The sequence below is a fragment of the Apostichopus japonicus genome, chromosome 16, assembly GCF_037975245.1.
Source record: "Apostichopus japonicus isolate 1M-3 chromosome 16, ASM3797524v1, whole genome shotgun sequence".
Classification (NCBI taxonomy): Eukaryota; Metazoa; Echinodermata; class Holothuroidea; order Aspidochirotida; family Stichopodidae; genus Apostichopus; species Apostichopus japonicus.
In genome coordinates, this window is record NC_092576.1 from 4,256,469 (window position 1) to 4,280,556 (window position 24,088).

General features: G+C 33.5%; 1 protein-coding gene across 1 annotated transcript; it reads right to left on the reverse strand.

Annotated features, from left to right (window-relative positions):
- Nucleotides 1-1,209: 1,209 nt before the first annotated feature.
- On the reverse strand, nucleotides 1,210-21,135 carry LOC139983805 (uncharacterized). The gene is made up of 23 exons (XM_071997587.1): nucleotides 21,000-21,135; nucleotides 20,338-20,544; nucleotides 19,446-19,589; nucleotides 18,556-18,759; nucleotides 17,339-17,452; nucleotides 16,732-16,845; nucleotides 15,832-15,945; nucleotides 14,378-14,494; nucleotides 13,922-14,035; nucleotides 13,168-13,284; nucleotides 12,742-12,855; nucleotides 10,465-10,578; nucleotides 9,399-9,512; nucleotides 9,036-9,149; nucleotides 8,509-8,555; nucleotides 7,759-7,917; nucleotides 6,721-7,093; nucleotides 6,074-6,312; nucleotides 5,475-5,642; nucleotides 4,770-4,885; nucleotides 3,521-3,780; nucleotides 2,917-2,986; nucleotides 1,210-2,191 (listed from the first exon to the last, which is right to left on the reverse strand). The coding sequence occupies exons 1-23, from the start codon at nucleotides 21,133-21,135 to the stop codon at nucleotides 1,717-1,719; spliced, it is 3,744 nt and encodes a 1,247-aa protein (XP_071853688.1). The 3' UTR covers nucleotides 1,210-1,716.
- Between the last annotated feature and the right edge of the window lie 2,953 nt (nucleotides 21,136-24,088).

Genomic DNA, 24,088 nt, shown 5'->3' on the forward strand with positions numbered 1-24,088 from the left:
TCTGACTTGCGGAGTGGGGGGGGGGCGGAATGATACTTCCGCCCCCCATATTTTTCACTGGGGGGAGCCCCCGGTTCCTACGCCCTTGCCGGTCACCGTGATACTTTGTGCGCCTTACAGGTACATCAAGCAGAGATTTGTTGGAGGATCTAAGACTGATTTTAGGGCGATGCTTCTTAATCATATCAATCATGTACTTCCGAGTCAACTGATGAAATGCCATGCGTGAAAGGACCAATATTTTGAATTGGATACCACTGTTACGCCGCACAGTATAATAACTGACGCAACATGTGATAATTGACGCAGAATGTAATCCTAACCAGATATGTACTATTTGCGCCGCAAAATTTAACCATAACGGCAAAATTAATAATCCTTTTCACGATTTGTGTAATAACTTGTTGACGTAAAATGTAATAAAAACTTAACCAGTTATGCAATAACTGAAAAGGTTGTGTTCATGACATACTTGCAAACCTTTTTTATGTTTCTGAGTTTTGTATGCGCTGGGGACGACCGATGAGTGTTTGATAATACTTCTGACAGATAAATATCATCAGCTTGTACTATTAATCGCTGTTATGAAATTCATGTTTCACTATTAAGACATTGTTAGTCAGCACAATAATGCTCGTCCCTCTACCTACAAATATCAATAACCAACCAGATGCGCTACTCAGTGATGTGAAGCGTATGTTCGTTTTGGTAAGTTCCCCTTCCGGATCTGTACGTTTCGTTCGGTTAAACTTATAGCGTCGGCACTGAAAAAAAGTATTAGGTACTTTGTTTTTTCTTGTCTGGTACTCGTATTCATGTCCCTAAGCTGAATTTATGTCATTATATTTTATCTTGTGTACATATGACTCACCAGTAACCCTGTAGCAGGATAACTCGTAATATATGCAATAAAGCTTTCTTCCAGAGTTGGTGTTGCGTTGATGTGATGTGGCATTCTTGATAGACGTGACTATCCTTAGGAAATCAAACTGTTTTCAGAATTGGCAAATATAGTGTAGCAATTTGTTTGGTATATTTGAACAACACTGTGTGTCATCATAGACTGCAATAACTGTAATACCTCTACAGCAATATACGTTCAAATGAATACATTTATAACACATACCACAATTAAAGATCAGTCGAGCCGTTGATGTGGTTAAAAAATAGACGTCTATTCATCAAAGAAACCTGAATGACCCACTTGGATTCACATTTATCAAACTATATGTACAATAGTCCTTAAATTTTAGAATTATTATTGAAAACACTGTGACATAAATTAAATGACTATATATACGTATATATTATAAAGTTATTGTCATTTATCGTCAAGTATGTAACTTTGCCGCAACATTTTTGTTTTGTTTTAATGCTCATTCGGTAATTTCAGGTGGTTAAAAAAGATTGTTATACTAACACAATGACAATGACGTTAAGACTGTATGCTGGTATGGATATTTTTACTTTCCAAGCCAATTTAAAACTGTCAAATTTGTCAGTTAGAATTACCATTTGGTGATATACAAGCAAATGAAACGAGAATAGTTGTTCCAATTTAACCATATGAGTATGTCCCTAGGGCATACCCAGTATTCATTGCGTTTGCTCACAAATGAGGACGTGATTAATTAGAAGGAAAAAAAATATTGTTAATGGAAGATATTTTATAAACCTGCTACATGAAAATTAATCTTTCATTTCAAATTACACAAACTATAGATTCAAAGTTTCCCTCTCATAGACCCCACTCTGACTTGTTTCCGATACCGCAAAAGAAGGTCGAGTTTTTCCGGAAGATGAATCACTTTTGGTATTGGAATTATGACGGTTTAGTTTAGAGACTTTATTGAAAGTAATGTACCTGATAAAAAGCATCAAACATATCAGAAACCCTTGCAAAGAAATGCAAATGCTATAGACGTAATAAAACACAGACGTTTCTTGGTAAACAGATGTCAGGAATCCAAAAGTCAATGAAAGGAGAAACACGAACCAGAAGAGAAACCCATGCCAAATTCTAATAATGATATCATTCCTGTTAGAGTGTTTCATGGTATCAGTAACTACTAGACGACGATAGAGTAACTTCAGAAACAGCACCACGAATACAATCAAGTTCAAAAGAAACATCACACCGAATTCTGCCAGAACGCCAAAGTAGAGAGCGTACCCGGGATGAATAAAGCAGCTTTGAAAACAATAGAAGACAATATAAGAACGTGTGAAGCCAAGGTATACATGGATTAACCAAAGGTATACTAATTGTTAATTCGATTCCCCACAGTGTTTATTATTGCCAGACGACACATATCGGTAATGGAACTAAATCTATTGAGTTGATACGGAAATGGTCTCATACATATCATGTATAGGTAGTGTGGGGGGGGGGGGGAGGGGTGAATGTTTACCTTGAATGTAGTTACTAAAAGAATACAATCCATGCAGTGAATCTTAACTTACTAAATTTTATTAAGTTTTATGTATAAAACAAAATCCTTTATTATAAACTGAAATGGTTAACACGTTCAGTAAGAATGTTAGTATATTTTAATGTGCATTCCATTACATTGCAACGAATGTAACAGCACATGGACCAACAAGGTAATTCTTCAAAGTTGGTGACTTCTACGAAATTTTAACCTCTGTTTCCAGTGGTCATTAATTTAAGGTATTTTAATGAAATTACGATTCCAATAAAGTCTGATTCAGCGAAGTCTAAATGCTGAAACATATTTGCTTAATCAAATGTTAGTGTTCAATATTGTTTAGAATAAAACAAACAGAGTAACATTTTGAAATTAGAAAACTCATTCATACTGGTGTCTTATCAACACAATTCTTGAGACAGCACGTGTACATAAAGGAGGCTTTAGTATCAACATAAAGCAAGTAAATCAGTAGTAGCCTACTTACAAGTCAACTGTTTCATATTCAGTTGTGTTGTCGAGGAAATGAACGAGGGTTGCACAGGTAGCTGAGGAACCTGTAGAAAATTACGTTATAACATTAGTAAGCGATTAAAATATCCAAAATGAATTCAAAGTTTCAATTATATTACAGTGATACTCAATAGCTGGAAATTTAAAACGGTTCCTCCTGTCTGTTTGATAACATAAGTGAGCTCATTTTTAGAAGCTATGGGGATAGAGTGCAGACTAGGAAACATACCAAATTGCACAGTTCACTTCAGACAAAAAAGCAATCTGAAGAGCAATTATCAATCAGATGGAATAATAATACATTTTCCTAAATAACAGTGTATATATATGATAGTCTCCTTGTCTTATTTTACATCATTTCGGTTACAGCGTGGATTTATTTTGCTTGTCTGCATCGAATTATGTGTTGAATGATTTTCGTCTGTGTTTTACGAACAGCTTTTTGGTTTTCAAACAGCCGATACTCATAGCTGGTACAGCAGCTAGCTATACTGATCAAGTATCGGGTGTTTCAAAATATATGAAACGTGGACATAAAGTATAAATAATTTTAAAATAATAAATGAAGTGTACTGTACCGTATGCAATAATGCACGCAATTGGTATAAAATAACAATTGCTTCCCTTGTTGACTGTATAGACATAATATATGTTCAATGCTTCCACTGACATCCAAGCCAACGTTGAAAAGATGAAGAAGTGAATGATTGTAGAAGTCGCGGCACAATATTGTTTGTTCCCTACTACCAGCGGACCAACCAAAAACGCAACGTACAAACCCAAGAGGGATACAGAAAGGTTGACATGGATTTGAGTTGGTTGTTTTGACCTAAGAGATCTAAACAAATAAAATTAAATAAAAATCAATAACGTTCGAAATTTGTGACATTAAAACATTAAATGAGATGGACTGAGTTACTGGTTAATGTTATAACACTTTTAGTTGTGTCAAAATCTAACAAGATTTGGAGAAATATAAAGATATTTTGTTCAGCGAGTTACCGGCAAAGCTATAACAATGACCAACCATGTACCAAGTTAATACAAGCCTAACTTAACTGCGACAACTACAAAATCATTTCATTTTTATAAGAAACCAAAGCACAATATTCGTCGATCATAATAAAAATGCCATTTGAGATTAAAGGCATCAGAAAATAATTACGGTTTCAATGACATATAACATTCAATGTTTGATATGTGACAAGGGGTGGGAGTGATTACTGTATTATGACGTCCTGGGTAGAGGTCTGTGTGGACGAGGTTAAGCCTAGAATGTTGATAAAATGAATGGTGTCTCGATGCAAAATGGTATACGCTATTTTGCAACTTTAGAAACAATGTTGACATTTCTATTGCTTTAATGATACCTTACCAGCATGCTATATAATTATACACTGTATATCATCAGAGTCTGTCAGAGGACGAGGCTGAACTCATTAACTTTATTCATGGAATGGCGTAGGTTGAGGGAGGTTAGGAGTATTATTTGGTTGATACAATTATTCATACAATCAAAACTGTGTGTTAGGCAAGTAATATTTGTGTTGTACTCAGAAGAATGAAAGTGTAATACAGTAAAGTATGGATGACTTAGGTACGTATAAATACGTATTTATTTTCGGACAACCAACGAGTGCAATGCATTAAATTCAGGGTAGGTTGGTTGATGACAGATGTCCAAGCGAGGTCAAGTTCCTGTTTGACTTTTGGAGACCACGTCTAAGAAAACAGTTTGTCTTTCTACTTATAAATGCTATTTCATTATCTACAAATAAATCTTATTATAATTTATAAAGTACAGGACTATAACACAAAATCACTAACTTTAGAGATAAGCAGATTATGATGCAGATAATAAGCCAAGTGCCAGAAATTATTGATCCAATCAGGGTTATGAAGTTCAGTGCATCCGGCGTCTTCATGGGAACATTACCGACCCTCTTTTGACGAAATGAGGTAATAAAAAGAAGAAAAATGTGGATGTTATAACCGAAATATGAAATGGTTTGGATACATTTATACTTCCTTTAATAGAATACAAACTCCATCTATTCAACTTTTTAGTACTTAATATCTCGATTACAATCACGATTTCTCGTTTTATTACTGTGTTCTCCGATGTTCGTTTGAATCCTTATAATTGATCCAGTAAGTAAACCTTCATATTTAAGTATAATTTGCATTAACTGTATTAGCCATGCGTTCGGATATTAACATAATACGTTGTCAAACAGTTCATTTTTTTTTATACCACAGTCAAGTTTACAATAGAACTATAAAGCAAACGAAAAAACCGATTACTGCTCAATACTATCGTTATTATAAAAAAAAAAATACCTATCATTTTTACAGGAGCAAACTTTAAAGTTGAACTTTATATGCTATTCACTAAATCATTATTGTCTAAATTCTCAGACTTTGTGGTGCTTTTATAAATAGGAAACCTTAATTTACTATAATTTTGTTTGTTAAGACATGTTATCTATATCATCAAATACCCTTTTTTACTTTTCGATTATCTTGACTTACAATCAATACCGCTACATTTCCAATCCGTCGACATGCGCATACAGTAAGACCTGATTCATCTGGTAATCTACGACAGTCTTCCTCTGACCAGATTCCTCCTTTTATCAGCTCGTCGTACAACCAGACAACACATACTCGATCGTAAGTTCTGTTTTTCTCTCCAGTTATCTAAAGTAAAATTGTCGGACATGTTTTGTTTTAGTGAATCGTTGGGTGCACTTTTTAATATCCGTAAATAGGATGAACACCATGGTCAGTTTAAAGTATTTCATTATCTGAGCTACCCAGAGTTAGAGTAATTTTTACATTGATTAAAGATCTTAAACTGTTAATTTACTTCATTCGATAAATACTTTATTCCCTAAGATCACCAACTGCTTATTACTCATCGTATGTGTAACCTAACCGTCGGATTACTTTACTGCATGTTGAAACACATGAAATGTTTCACATTTTACCATAGGCCAACGGTCATTAAATCCCGCTTAAACCCAAGTAGTTTATTTTATTTTGTATTCAGAGTCAAAGATATAAAAAAATCATTTTAATTAATATGTTGCTCATACGGCTAAAATTTGAAGGTTATCGGGGGATATTACCTGATTTGTGATAAATCTCGTTATGATAGGATAAACCTCCAAAATTGCATTAACATTATCGTCATCTTCATCCAATACAACGACTGATACTATTCGACTTGCTATCCTCTCTGAGACCGGAGAGATTGTATTATCGTCAGTTACCACCTTGCTCGTAAACCGTGTGAGCGTCGACGAAGTGAATAGAACAGCGGAATTATAAATGATGAAACTTATGGCAAAATCCGTCTTGTTGCCATCTGGTAAGTTAGAAAGGAGACATTTTACAATTATTCCTAAAGATGTCGATCCTAACGAGTTTTTAATTAGAAATATATTCATTTACAAAGGTTGGACTACTGAAATACAAAACACATTCATTTACTACATTATTTATAGAGATTTTACTATTGTAATACAGCAGACATTCATTGATTACATTATTTATAGAGATTTTACCATTGGAATACAAAAGACATTCATTTACTACACTATTTATAGAGATTTACTATTGTGATACAATACTGGGAAATGTTGCTATTTTCATTAGAGTATAAACTTTGTTTTAAAAGAAACCTGCTGTGTGAATAGTCCCCGGGAATGTGTTTAATTCCCTACATGTACAATTTTTAATAAAAGTATATCGTAAAGATGCATCTTGTACTTACCATCAATTAGAACTGGGAGAATCTCAGATGGTATTACTAAGGACACAGTCATTCCCTCGCGTGGGATGCTCGTATGATCTTCATATAACCCAATTGTTCCAGCGTCAAGACCTATGCGCGTCCTCGTACTATTACCATTGACAACGTGTGCTAAATTTAGATCTCTGTCAATATCATGTCCTTCAAATCGAATGGATGCTACTCCAATGTTCTCCAGGATTTGGGAATAATTGCCATTATTGCTCCTTTGAAGATGTTGAAGTTGTTCTTCTAACGCTGCAATAATTCTACCGCCCTCTGCCAATAATTCCTCTGGTAACTTGTCCGCGACATCAATCAAATTATTTACTGTACGAATCACTGGCTCAGTAACCTAATAATGAAAATAGAAGGTGATATGTATTTCATATGTACGTTTTGCCTTAACAATTTGGTTTTCAGAACATCTCATTTTTGCAGTTATTTTTCAAATGCGAAAGACCTCTTATATATTCACATGAATTTGCATTAACTGTTTAGGCATTTTAGAACACCGTTATAGCATTCCTAAACGAAGTTTGCCAGTCATATACCTATATATATATATATACCTATATATATATATATATATATATATATATATATATATATATATATATATATATATATATATATATATATAAATGAAAATCGTAATGAGTTGGAAAATCATGATTTTCCAACTCATTACGATTTTCATTTATATATATTCATTTGCCTTTGTCGTTTACCTCCATTGCATTTATATATATATATATATATATATATATATATATATATATATATATATATATATATATATATATATATATATATATATATATATATATATATATATATATATATATATATATATATATATATATATATATATATATATATATTGTAATTAGGTTAAATATAGTATATGTAAAAACAGACATTATGCGAAGCAACCAATGCCGTATACTGTTTCATTGAAGCAATTAGTAACTTTCACTTGTTTACATATATCATACAGTTAGTTCAAAAGTTTCGCACCTCGATTGAAGAGTCATCTTCACTGACAACAGCTTCCAGGGCGGTAATTACTACCTCGAACCTCTCAGGATCTTCAGTTAGAAACGTATCATTAATAGTAACCTCCTTCAGCAGATTTGCTGATTTCTGAATTTCCTCTGCTGTCGCGTTGCCAAATTTCTTACAAAAATTGCCAAGGAGAGAAAAAAAACACATTACTATTTTGTTTAGATCTACGCCACTGTTCAATGTTAATGCCAGACACAAAGGTAACTCTTGTTAAGGTAAGAATTGAGGTACCCTTTTCTTTGTATTTGCAAGGATAGTTGTACAACAACAATCGAGAGCAGCAATTTGTTTACGGATTATAATGGAACGAAGTGTGAATTGCAATTAGTTTTATGGGTAATGCAAAGTACGGCTCAATGTTTTCCTTGAACTATACTATACATTCTTTTTTTCATTTTCTTGTAACCTTTTGTTGTTTGTTTCATATTTTGTACCTTTGTTATAATTTGTAAGTTTGTATTTTGGGAATACCTCATTTACAAGTTCTTATGAACTTTTCGAGATCCCCACAACCATATACTTTGTATGTATATACTTGAATTATGTAAAATGTTGATAACGTTGATGGTTGAAATATAGTTGAACAAATGAAACGAAATAAACCAAATAAATAACACATTCAAAACTGTTTTCATCAGCTTAGGCTAAATGGTTACTTATGAAGTTTACAAAGGAAATATTTTGATATTCTATCAAACTCACATTCGAGATTTTGGATATTGTCATTTCGACTTCTTCAGCATTTTTCTCTGCAAGGGTAATACAAAATTAAAACTGTAATTACTATTTGACGAGATATTCAATTCGCACATGTGATTGCATTTAGTACCTATTGTAATATCACTTTTTGATTATATAACAAATAGCTCTACTTAAATTTGCACTTCCTCTGTATAAATTTTGGAATTATGAAACATAAATGGACAAAATTATAGCTTAATTTTGTCTGACCAGTCAAATTAATTAATTAAAATCCTGGTTTTGTTTCCACCGTCGTCACTCTATGATCGTTAGGAGACGTGGTAGGAGTAGAAATGGGTTGGGACCAAATACTGAACTATTCAACGGTTTTTTGTTGTAAATAAATTCAATATTGTTCCTAATTATTGACATGCACATTAGCTACATTCTCCACAAATAAAAAGAAATCAATTTAACCATGCTCATCTCTACAATATTTGTAAGCAATCGGCTTGCAAACCATCACAATTAAAAATAGTCATACATACCAGATTCACACTTGAGACCCTTAAAACCAAGAGTACAGGAACAAGTGAACATGTCGATGTTGTCAACACAGGTCGCTCCGTTCAAACAAGGATCACTTTCACATTCATTTAAGTCTATGAATTAAAAATATATAATAAATACCCGACGAATGCATGAGATGTGCCTAGATAAACACAGCGTTCCTCTCTCATCTTGACATTCGGTTATTTTGTTGCGGTGTTGAGCAAAAAGTAAACTGTATGTGAATCTAATGGCAACCAATAGTGTTGTAACGCTATTGAAAATACCATATGATATATCAAAGCTAATATAACATATTGTGATATGACATTGCAAAATAACATTTGTTATATCATACTCACCGAGTTCACATTGAACACCGGTAAATCCAGGTGGACAGATGCAAAGAAAAACATTGATCAAATATAAGCAAGTACCACCGTTCAAGCATGGATCACTGTTGCAACGATTTATCGCTGTGGATGATAGATTAATAGTTTTTAATGATTTTGAAAATGTTCAGTTTCGTGTATTGACATCAAATTGAAGTGATGTTTATTCACAAATAGAAAAAAAAACGAAACTTCGTGATTTTACTATTTGGCAATTTACTTGTCACCTCATTTTCAGAAGCGAATGGAAGGTTGTTGCTGTGAAGTGTACGATAAATGTTAATTTTATGGCAAAGACACAGCTAGAAAGGGTGTATTCAATTGGTCAAGTACCCTCGTTTACTTTTTTTAGATTTTCTCTATCAGTAAAAGATGGAAACTAGAAAGTGAAAAGTACGGTGGATGAGAAGAAAGAAAGTTGATAGGTTATAATTGATATCGGTAAAATATTGAATTTTTGCTGTTTGAGTGTAATCAAAAATTTTAGCAATCCTTTTGCCTGGTTTAAGATGCCTGAGTTTGATCAATTACGTAATTAATCATTGACCCTTTAGGTATGGTAGGACAATTATTTGTTCCAACTGACAGCAGAAAGGTTCAATAATGGTTTGAAGCAGCGGGTTTTGTTGTATAAAAGATGGTTCATTCAATTTTAATCAAATGTAATGGACATCAAGTTATTCGACGTAAATGTTTGTATCATTTTTCAAAGTACGTTGATGCTGCAAATCTATACAAAGAACAAAACCGAACCACCCACGTTGGTATACTAGTATTGAAAATTGTGAATCACTTGTGTATTTTCTATATTTCAAGGTAGAATGTTTATAGTGTTGCCACTGAAAGCAAAGCGATACTTAGTTGGGATTATAAGGTTATATTTATACTAAATATTCCAGCACATGTGTGATGGAACATCAATCGAAGTCATCATTCAAATTGATTAAGTACAACATTCTGATCTGTCAATTGTGCTAGATAATTTAATTTCGTCTATAAACAATCATATCATGAAATGAGTTTTACTAATACTCACGAACATCACAGGATGTTCCTCTATATCCGGGTGAACATACGCAAGCAAACCCGCTGAACGTGTCGACACATACAGCACCATTCTTGCAGGGATTAGGGGTGCACAAAGATATCTCTGCATGAAGCAAACATTGAAAGGTTCGATAAGGAGAGAGTCGTGGCCTTCAGATGCTGAATAATCAACATGATGCAACAAGGTCGTGGCTTCATACAAGATGCCAATCATAAATCATATTTCAGAACTGTAAAATAGCTTTTACTCAGAGGATTGTTGCATTTGAAGACATTTGAATACATTTTCTATATTTATAGAAATTACAAGACTTCTAGATCATCGTTGCTTTATCAGCATATTTCTATTAGTTTCATATATTACTTTGAATGATTTTATCATATGCAAAAAAAAAAAAAAACAGAAAAAGTGAACAAAAATGGAATCCCAAATAAATGTGTAACTACCAATCTCACAAAAGTCTCCAGATATACCAGGTGGACAAACACAAATAAATGATTCCACTGCTATGACACAGGTTCCACTATTGAGACATGGGTCAGTGTCACACAAGTCTAAATAGGGAGAAGGTAAAAAGATTGATACCACTGGTAATATATATAATATCAAAGGGAGAATAAAGCAAACTGCTTTATCTAATAAAAAAAGGGTTGTATTTGTAAATTTGTAAAGTAACAGGGCCTGTTTTCTTTTTGCTCTAGCTTGCCCTTCTTTAGAGGTTTACCATAACCCTAATCAGCTAGTCTCTGAAGAAGATTTTAACGTTAGGCACTGCAACAGTTACACATATGGTATATACTATATTAATGCAAATATCTACGTAAACTTTTTTCACTACGGTTCGTTCAGATATTGCACACACGATTTTAGAAAATGTCATTAAGATAATTCCAAACAATCACTACATAAAATAACCACCCTTATTTCAGTTGTCTGTTTGAAATTATCCTTAGATATATCCCTACTAGTTTTTGTTCACTAACAATGTCTAACCCGTCTCAATACACTTTTCAACTTCTGGTACGTGTTCATAATAATAAAGTCAGTAAGCTACCATTTCAGTCATATGATGTATATATTACATGCTTGGGGTTTTTTCATCTTTGATCTCAAATATGCAAACATGTTAAATTTAATGTTTATCCTGAGTACTAAAAATAATCACCGATTTCACAGAATAAACCTTGATATCCAAATAAACATAAACAGGCCAATCCATCGTCCATGTTGAAGACAAACACCACCGTTCATGCACGGATGACTGTTACATTTAATGTATAATCACTTACTGATAAAATGCACTACTCGCTTCGATTTCGATTCGCTTCAACTTTAAACACCGGGAAGTTCGCGACTCAGTACGGAACTTTGGCATTGAATAATATCAGTAATAACATTCAATTGCAGATTACTTAATGTCTTAATGTTGCTTATATTCCTTGTATCATTGTGAATTATAATACGGAATAAATAAATGCGCAATAGCTGTGCACCTATTTTTATTTACGGATAGGATTTACTTATTAAAAACTCTATAACGACTTATCAATGCTTGTAATGACTCCATGTCATGTGTACACATGACTTCATCTCAGCTTCGTATACATACCTGTGGGCAAAACCGTAGCTTATAACAATATATATAATTGATAAATGTTTATAACGGATCTCATAACTTATTTTAATATAAGAGTGCAAATTAATGTCGTAAGCACTATATTTCAATTAATACCCGATGAGCTCTTGACATGCTAGACATGAAAAATAGAGAATAATAATACATATTAATCAGAGTCCATGTTTCTTAACAAATTTAAAAGGGGTATTCAAGTAGTGGCTTATATATGAATATTTCACATATTCGAGTATCAAATCAATTACCAAACGTAACTGAAAACATTAAAGGCAGCTGGAGAACTGTTACACAATGTAACAACGGTGGCAGTTAAACAAAAACATAAACATAACAGGCTAAATGGCCAAGATGTACACATGTCCCATGGTAAGCCCAAACCTAGAAACCCCCAGCACAGGGAAAAAAAAAGAAAAAAAGAAAAAAAAAAAAAAATATATATATATATATATATATATATATATATATATATATATATATATACATATATCCTGTCCTCACTTGACAATATCGACCATTCTTGAAGAAACCATAACTTTTTTTGTTTGATTATATATGGAAAAGTCTTCAAACTGGTGTTGTCATATGGAAATACGTTCGGAGACTAAGATTGTTCATTAAGTTTAACTCACCGATCTCACAATGAAATCCTGTATGTCCTGGTGGACATTCACAAAGATAAGCATTTCTTTGGTCGTGACAGGTACCGTCATTCAGGCATGGGTCGCTCACACAGTCGTTTATATCTGGAGAATGGCCGAAATAACATTACAATATAATTAATGAGCCTTTTCCAACTTGAATGCTCGGTAAAAATAAGAACTACTTCTCTAAACTAATTAACATACTCTTGTTTTTTACGATATATTGAATATGTTTAATTAAACCTTTGTTGGCTGGGTTCAAGACAACAATTCACCAGTATGAACGAAGTCTGGAGCAAGAATTGTAAACTACCCTTTTGTATGTATTATGTTTAACAATGTGCTTTTTGTGTTTTAGTTGTTAATTTTCTTCGAATTGAAATAATGTCATTTTGGCTATTTAAACACACTCACCGATATCGCAGTGTTCACCTTCAAATCCAGATGAACATAAGCAAGCCACGCTAGTACTAAGGTCGAAGCAGATCGCCCCGTTCAAACATGGATAGCTGTTACATGGGTGTCTTACATCTGTGGACAAATCAACGCGTATTGTGTGAATTTCTATGATGATTCATCAGTTCCATCGAAGAGAAAAAAATGGTTTTGTCGGTTTTCTTTGAGATATATTTCGTAAAGTCTCGTAAAGATAGAGATCCACACCCTCCCCCCCCCTAAAATATAATAATAATTAGCCAAGCCAAGATATATATATCAAATAACAATGGACGCCAACATTCATTTCTCGGAAGAGCAGAGTTATCGAAATACATTTCTTGAAAGAGAAGAAAACAGAGACTTCAAATTATGTTTATCGAAAACAGAAAAGGTAACGTATATGACTTTTTGCAGAAAAAAATCAGACGCGTCAAAATATATTAAAGGAAAAAGATCGGTATAAAAGAGAGAAAATATATTTCGATTAAAATATTAGATTTAACCTATTGTTTTATTTTCCATGAGATTAGTATACCATTGCAATCATCCATTTATGAACAAGATGCGCATATTCAACTTGACCATGATGCTATTCAATATGTAAATTTAAGACAAAGCATGTATGAACTGTCCATGGCTAGCAGTTCCGAGCAACATTCCGTTACATGCATGTTTACGACTTTACGAAGGAGGAGGGATTCTATTCTAACTATATGTGATATGTACTCACCTATTTCACACAAGGTACCGTAAGTACCAATTAGACAACTGCAATGAAACGTGTCCTCACCATTGATACATGTACCACCATTAAGGCACGTTTGGAAGTCGCATTGATTGGAATCTGCAAGGGAATAATAAGCAGAAGCAGCTTATTGTCATGCACCTATATAATTATGTATCTACGGATATATTCTGACTTGAAGTTGTGGTATATGAATACTCATTAAATGTTATTGTTCAATGGAAGTAAGCCTTTAACATGAAAACAACTCATACATTTATTTTTTAATTAATACTTCTCTTTTTAAGGTGCTTAAACTTCTCTTTTTAAGGTGCTTAAGTCGACCACAGGTTCGATACCCACATGATGATATTACAATTTATTTTGTACACACCGTATTTGTTAGGAAATAGAGAATATCTATGTAAATTTATGTTATCGGTAGGCCTACTATATACTCACGGATTTCACAAAATACACCGTGAAATTGATCTGGACATAAACACCAAAATCCATGGACCGATTCGGTACACAGACCATCGTTCACGCATGGGTTACTGTCACATACGTTATTTGCATCTATGGACAAATCAAAATGAAATAATCACTACATCTTATAGAGTTATTAACGAAGCAGTTCGAAAAAAAAATAAAGAAGAAAATATTTGAAAGCGCCGTTAAGCTTTGCGTATCCCCAGCAAATGTAGAGACGTATTACAATATTTCTCAGTACTTCCTCCTGTCGATTGATAAAGCTCCTCGACTTAAGATTTTGGACTAGACCTTTTTCCATACTTTTTCATACAATACTTATGTGACATGGAAATTGGATTATCGCTAAACGTTTGGTAGCTGCTCCCATACAATACCTAGTTACTTGTCATTCTCTTTGGATATTAATCCCAGTAATATATGCCTACGTCGGACGCAGATCCACAAACTGGATGCCGGTATGTTTACAACAACGAAAGTCAAAATTATGTATTTTACTACATTATCAAAGCTAAATATTAACACCACGTCATTCTTCGACTCTCATTAAGGGCAATCACTTATTCATTGTTTAATAATCCATATATTCAAACAATGGAAACGTTGTAGAACAAGGATATACATAATCATACGATATTAGATTAGTTGTTTATTTAATGAATGTATAATTGTTATAATCAAACAATTTTGGCTAAAATGAAAAGTGCTCAAAAATCTTCAGCTGGCCAATATTTTGTTTTTTGTTTATGTTTAACATATGTTCAAACTATATTTGGGGAAGGTCGTACAATCACGTACCATGCAGTGTTTTACTCACCATTCTCACAATATAATCCTATATGACTGGGTAGACATGCGCAACGAAATGCATTAGGTAGATTTAAACATGTACCATTATTAAGGCATGGGTCACTGACACAATCATTTATTTCTGAAGAGAATAGATAGATAAAATATTTCAATATATTTAGAAATGTTTACCTTATTCAGATGCCTACTGTAATTAATTATCTCACTTTGCGGCATTTGTGTAATAATTTACTGTTTGAGCAATTACGCAAGCTACAAAACACTTGCATTGATGGAATACCATGTTATTTAACATTTATAGTTCATAGTATAATAATTTGTTTTATTATGTTCTTTCGATTTCGAACCTTGGAATACCAATCGAGTTTTGTTTTTGTGGTATTTATCAATGTATCGTTATTATTTTTTTGGCATCGCCTTGCCGTAGTTATACATTATTCAAATATAAATGTTTCGTTTCCGACAAAGTTGCGAATACATTAACTGGAAACAGCCGCACTAATCGATATTGCAGTGTTATACTTCATATCCGAGTGAGCATATACAACGGATCCCAATGGTCTTCTTGTGACTAACAGATATCATAACAGATATTTCAATCCAGCCCCACTCACCAATTTGACAGTATTCTCCCTCATATCCAGGGGGACAAATACAAATATCCCCATCGGGACCGTCGACACAGGTTGCAAGGTTTCGACACAGATTTGGGAAACATGCAGTAAAGTCTGTAGATAAATGGAAATAGAAACTTACCTGAGGCAATTGATACCAAAAGCACTGGCTCCCATTTTAATGTTTTATTCTAATGAAACACTAAACCAATGGCATCATTATTTATTCGTTATACCTTAGCGTGTAAAGATGTGTTTATTTAATGAATTTCTGATCCTGGAAAACAATGTATTGACTTATTGTCATGTAATAAACGGAGATTAAACAAAAAAACTTAACAAACAGCTTATTTTATTCAAAAGGTGATTAAAAAAATAAATAAAGTATAAGTAAGAAGGCCTGGAGTTTCGATCTTGGATGAAGTCTTCTTCATAAGTTTAATTTGAATGTTAAAATGCAAGCTTATGAGATAAAAGGGTTATAGATATAAATTGTACAGTATAGTGTGTGCCATGTGGATTCATTAGTAGGTTGGTAAATTGGGAGAATAAGAATTGATATTCGGTAAGAAGTCACAAGTCAGTGTTGTAGGTGAACATGTTTAGTATGACGAGACGGGCGTTGTCATGTAATTACTTATTAGATGTTTAGACCATGGAAGTCAATGTTCAAAAGCTATTGCATCTATTCATTCATGCATTCAGTTAGAGTATTTTCATTGCTCAATGCTCATTGATCCAATTTGGTTGTTTATCCATTTGTCTACCTGCATCCTTAATGTGTTTTCGTTTCAGCTTTGTCTTTGAAGAAGATGCTTCTAGGATAAAAAATATCAGGCCCACTAACGTATACATTTTCTTAAACTCATGTTTCGATTGTCGTTTGTGGCTTAAACTCACCTTGCTCACACACTGTACCTTCAAAGCCAGGTGGGCAAATGCATTCAAATCGGTTATATCCGTTGATACAAATACCGGCATGCTGGCATGGATTACTGGCACAGATATCTATAGCTGAGGAAGACCATCAACATATATTGTAGTTAATAGCTCATTAACAGGAATGTGATTAACACACTACATTTACCGAGCATAGCTGACTGTTTAGATCCCATTTTGACATACCAAGCCTTCTCATTAAAAACAAAAACAAAAATATTATTTTGAAAGTTAAAACAAATTGTGTGATTTTAAGTGGAAGTTTATAATATAATGTCGTTGTCTACTTAATTTTACGGTGTAGTGAATATATTCCATACGCAAATTATGAATTTGTCTAAATAATGTCTACCGTAGAAAAACCTTACCGACTTTGTTCATTTCTTAAAGGTTCCATCACTGTTTCTCAATACAGATCAACGATTTAAGTGCATTCATAAATAGCAGATTGAAATATTTTCTGTTCTTCCAGCTATTGTTTTCTTTTTACGCTGGGAAAGCAAGAAATCCTGATAATAATTTTAATTTTCTTAAACTGAATTTAATTCATACATTATATTTACTCAACTCAGTTCACAATATATTCCGCCATATCCAAGTGGACATATGCAAACAAATCTGTCGACCAAATCGGCACAGAAACCACCATTCATACACGGATTACTGTGGCATGGAGGTACCTCTGTGGAAGAATGAACATGACATTTACTATGATCGACTTATCTTGACTATGAGCCCATATTGTTAGGCTCGATGGTACAGACATAGACGCATTGCAGTTTCTATAACGAGTAACTTTGTCAAGTAACTCATATCGACACGTGATTAGCCCAAAGTCGACATTTTGCTATACTGTAGCCATCTGACTAGCTTTTATAGATTTGTGACCAATATTTTGAATTGATGGATAAGCGTTACAATGGTGTTAGGTTATATGTTAATTTGTAAACTGCCTATGTGTATCAATGTCACAATCATATATTATTTACAGTAATGGTTTCATACAGAGCACATAGATAGGGAGTATAGCCATCCAAATATCGTTCGATTTCAAAACATTATTTCAGAACATTGTTTTCACTTGTAGAATCAAAATCATCAATTTAGTGTTTTGCATAGTCTCTGAACTTATACCGATAGCTATCCCAAATCCATGCAACGAAATTACTATTGAACATCGATCACTTTCCAATACATGTATTTATAATCGAACGATAAAACAATAATAGTAAAGAAGTTTTGTTTCTTTACGTCAATTAATAGTTTGGTAAAGGTAAATCAAGTTTTTATTGTCAGAGATATTCTAAAGTGTGAAACCGTTTAGCCATTCTTTCTGCGAAATCAGATTTGTATCTGCTAATGTTAAAAAGTAAATTATAATAGAGTGGTATGATTCCGGGGTTATACGTCTTATACACGTCTAACACACTGGTGTCCACTTTAGTGTATGAATGAGTCATCATACGGTTGATGCTTGTCACAGATTGACACAATCATCATATTTGTAATGATGACAAAAGATAGTTGCCATGTGCCATACATCTCCATTTGCAATGTTTAAATTCTATATTTTGATAAAACTGTATTATGATAACAAATTATTTTAATTATTGAAATATAACAATATTCAACGATGGAATAGAATGTATTTAGTGAATGTTATGAGTGAATATATGAATGTTGTGATGTGATATATTTTATCTTTTAAGTAAAAGACCCGTTAAAGTATTGATATAGTAGGGGAATGATTATTAATTCCAATAGGTCATTACCTAGTGTACTCACTATAACCGTCTGTTGTAAAGTTCACGTTGCATCGATTCGTGTTACATAAACAGGCAGTTCCTTCTGCCCCCAGGACAGCTGTACCGACATCTGGGAACAGTGCTGAAATATATTTGTTGATAAAAGAATCTGCCGGAAAGCAGGTTTTGTCCACATCAAAGGAAAACAGACATCCGCGGAACACGATTTCAAAAACACCAACTTCTGTAAAAGAGAGATGGGAATAATAGTTCTGTCTTTAGAATGATTAGCTGTGATACAGAGCTAGTTGACATGATAATGTTTTGCTTAGTCTCTTTCTAACTTGAAAAGAATGTTGCACTTTTTATGCGGCTTACACATGAATATGTAATGTTTCTAAACCAACACACTGAAGACTCGATAACCCCGCTATAGGAAAAATAATACAATTTTAATTAATATAATCGGGAAGAGCTGTGAAATGATAAAAACACTTACAACGATGTCTCTTTCTCCCCTGCTCAGAGTGCCCTAGAATCCTTCTTTACGAATTTAGTCCATTTAGTTCAAAGAGGTTTACCAAACATTCACTATGACATTTAAAGTTGAATGAATTTCTTTTATAGATTAGAAGTGCGAAACCATTTATCGTAATAATAAAACAAACATCAATTAAGTTAAACTATTTGGAAAATGTAATGCCTTATATGTCTTAGTCTGTATGACATTTTCTTACATATTTAAGAACAAAACATATCCAATAAACAGTTATTAGGGAATATGTTTATTGTATCATGCTTTTAATGAGTTTACACGAATGTAAATGGCAACGAAGCTCTGCATATAATGTTCCAAAATTACTATAATATGACGTAATCTTGCTTTCTCAAAGGACAGATTGGTAAGGAATACAAAGCATGTCTTCTCACCTGGTCCAAGATCTGCTGAAGTGTTGACAGCAGCACACACGTCTCCTTTTCTACACGTAATGACACCCATATCAGTCAAAGGTAACAGACAACTATGTTCACCGTCACATGATAAGCATTCGGGTCCAGCTGGTTCGCTTGTGGCTGGAATTGTGTGCATATAAAGGAAAATGGGTAGTGCCTTGTTACTGAAGATTGATTGGTATCAAGTTTATTTTATCTCTACAAAAGCAACGTGATTTAATTCCTTGCGAATTAAATTGGTAGTTACCGATGAAACAATATTCGAGTACGGCATAGTTGTTTCCTTCAACATATGGTTAACATAATGGTTGGCTTTGACACATTTACTATCCCGTACTATCCGTCGGCCTTTAGAGTACTGCAGGGTCCAATGTGTGATTTCTTCTCGACTCTTTCCTGCAATTACAGCGAATATTCTACTTCGGTATGACGATATGACCTACTTAAAATGAGTAGCTTGTTGTACATCAAGTTATACACGAAATTGAAAATAGCAAGGAGTAGGCACGGGGATACGACTGTTGTAAGATCGTATCCGTATATATATTTACATATTTATATATTTATATATATATATATATATACATATATATATATACATATACATATATATATATATAAATTTAAATATATATATATCATATATATAGATCATATATATATTTATAAATATAAATATATATTTATATGTACGTTCAACTCATTCAACTCATAGTCAATTAGTTTGGATTGCATCATTTGTGCGATTATAAATGGTCAGACACCATAGTCAATCGGAAAATCTCAAATACGTTGATCAACGATTAATTTAATGTCATATGCATAAAGATAAGAAGAACATTAGAGCGACATTGGATTAAACACTTACTTTGTACTTCGGGGATAGTTACGTTGAAGTTACACAGATCGATGTCACAAAAGCAAACATTTCCTTCTAATGTAATGTTTAATATCTCTCCTTTCGCATGATTTGACAACACAAAGTCACCGACATATCGCTCTGCAGGTAAACATCCATATACATCTTGAGTAACATTCGAACAGCCTCGATGTTTTTCGTGACCAAGAACCAGGCCTAAAATGCAAACGAAGAACAAGTCATCTTTGTAATCATTTACGTTTCAGTTTAATTGTGCGACTTTCAGATATCAATAAATATTCACTGCGGTTAATAACAATCAATGAAAGACGTATTACGAAATAAATATGTAAATTCTCTAGTGGGATAGTATACATACGTACCAGCCACTATGAATCAAAAAAGCTAGCTATTGCACAGCTCACTGCTTGAATTAATCGGTAATGACGTAGCCAATTGTTTAATTACTGTAACAAGATTATCAGATATAAAGTCGCTGAGTACGGTGTATAATAACTTTTGAAATAAGATGTGAACGTTCAGGAGAATAAAAACACCTTTTTCATTTTCAGCAATGACACATAGCCTACTTACTTACTCAGACCCATTATAAACACTACAGTTCACTTTGGGAAATGTATCCTCGTTACAGCTGAAGCTTTATTGCTCACCTGGTCCCATGTATGCGGTGACGTTGACAGCCAAGCAAACCTCGCCTGATCTACAAACTGTGGTATTCAGTTCATGGACCTGTAAGGAACATTCTTCCGTACCATAACAATGGTAACACAAGACATCAGGCGACATGGCTGCGAATTAAAGTAATTCAAAAATGTAGATACTTGATCCTTCAAAGAGGACAATGTTTCATATCTTTGTAATTGTTTTTGTGATTTTGAAGATGATACGTAGCATGTTACGCATCTATACGTGTATCTGCATTTTTTCGATTAAACGCAAGAATCAATACCACATAGGTATAGCGCATGCGATATTCCTTCTGTACACCAGGGTGCAGAGATCAACATGGATGAAACTGATAAATCTCGCTTTGCTCTGTTCTTGAGTTGCGTTATGTATAGACCACTTGTAGATTTGGACATATGCCAATGTTTAGCAATGAATGTGTAACTTCTTGTAATTTACATTACTGAAGGTTATAACTGTTTGAAACATTGAGTTAAGACAGTGGTTTGTTACAATATACGTATACTTCAGTAATGGTTTTTATTTCTGTTCTAATTACACTCATTAATTAAAAAGAACGGAAGTAAGCAAAATGAAACCACAACTACAAATGCATATGCGCAATCTTACGGAATATGTTGTTTTTCGTAAAAAAAAATACCCAACCTTACATAAAAGGTGCATGCAGTGACAATGTACACAGTATGTGATACATTTGTTCTTGGTGAGTAATGTACTCTGTCAGTCTCACATATATTTTGCTACCGGCAGTTTGGTTATCACATATATATATTTATATATAGTAGGAAAGTATCGAAACTTGCATCTTTCTTCATTTATTTTTTGAATTCGAATTTTAAAATGATTTAAAAGTAACTTAAGTCTGTTTAAACATATATAGATATATGGTACTCGACATTGCATTCCACAAATGACAAGGTATAAGTAAACGTGTGTAGTCTTCCAATCGGAGTTCCTCTGTTCAGCGATGCAATGTATTGTCTATCCATTACGCAAAGGTCGATCTTTTGTATTCATATCTGTAATTTATGACACGTTTCAGCCTGGTTACTGTTTCGACGTGTGTCTTGCTGTTAATACGCGTTTGTAGTACAATATTCAGAGAGGTGTGGTTTGTTTTTCTAGTAACACCTCGAAGTCCCTAGAGTTGGTAATTCTTCATCATGCATTACCTATATAAGGTAAAGTTACGACTAAGTTTAAAAGACGATTTTGAAAGAATAAAAATCAAATACATATAATCATGAAAATGTTGAAATAAACTGCTCCTAGACTAATGACAATTTGCGAGGAAATTATTTCGGGTAAGCCTGTGTTATTTACGTAACATTTGATCAAAACCAACGACTATTGCATCGTCTAATCTTCAATACAAGATACAAGCCTATCAATGTTCTAAGCGACATGTATTCTGAAATTGTAAATGTAAGAGTCGTATTAAAAGTATATTGAAATGACTCAAAGTGACAATCCTTGAAATTCCGAAAATCAAAATATGCATCTATTTTGTTGGGGATGTTTACTCTATGAAAGCATTATATTAACACCAATCTTCTGTACTTTTATTTCAAATGCTAAGACGTTTCTCACTTTCAGAGGATTTGGGATATAGGCCTAATAGAAATGAAAACAAACTTGTAAGTATTGTGTAGAACATGATAAGCCAATACCACTGTACTCTACGAAGGCTAAAGCTGTGGCACTTTGCGGACACAATATGTAAAGTCATACCGGTATATTGTTTGGGTTTATGAAGTATGTTAAAATCGCCAAAGCATATTGCATTCCACTATTACTTAGAAGAGTACTGAGTACCGATGACTTACATTCAGTACAATGAATGCGTCTAAGCAGGGGTTATACTAAAAGTCAACAATGTGTGACACATCCACGCATATCACTGTGTTGTCTTTCCCTGTTCCAGTCCAGCCCAGTCCAGATGTGATAAACCACGTCTTGCAAGGTCCATGTATTCGATTGCAACATGGTTATACCTATTCAATAAACTTTCCTTTCACAATGCACATTTTACCATATAAGTGCCACGAGGTCATAAAGTCCACATTTGAATATGTAATGTATGCTGCTTTGCAGTCTACCAATCACACGGTATAAAACTAAATCCAAGAAGATCACAGCTTTTCTGACCTTTTGTTTCATTCAATGGATAACATTGAATAGTTAGCCAATACTCGAATTCCACCAACATATAACTGGATATTTCTTTTTTGACCATCATACCCTTCATTAATAAATGACCTGTTATTGAAATTATGTGTTAACAATAATGTTTGGTGCACTATCACTCGACTTGATAATTGTCTCATTACGTGTTTTAGTATTATTTAGTACGCAGCTGGTCACTTAAGTCGAAATAAACGTATTAAAAGTAAAAGTAAAATATACGTACCAACTGAAGCCCTGAAAAGTAAACATAACTGTATGCCTGGTAATAAAATCGTCGGTAGCATAGCCCACGCAGTTATTCGGGAAAACATAGTTCACACAATCCTTTGTGTGTATTTTCAGTTGTAAAGATCAGGTTCATGGGAAACGACAATGATATTTCTAAACGAAAACACATTTAGAACAATTCTTTGAAAGTATTCAGTGACTAGACAAAATTCACACGCACAGTGTATATGGTGCACAACACTATGCGCGTAAGATGAATTGGTCACGTAAGTATAACTAGTTCCTTGTCTTATCACCGCTGTAAAGAATCACCAACCGCTACTTTTTCCGTATATGGCGGCGCTATGTTTATTTCTACGTAAAGACTTGTCTCCTATATTTTGAATGTACGCCACCATGAAGTCGCAATATTTATCCATTTAGTTCTTCGTTTATTGGAATCGAGTTGCAGAGAGACAATAAGTATATATCTTTAGTACAACAATATGCACACATCAAAGTGCATTATACTGGAAAGTGTGTCCATTGTTAGCATCCGTAATCATCATCATCATCATCATCATCATCATCATCATCATCATCATCATCATCATCATCATCATCATCATCATCATCATCATCATCATCATCATCATCA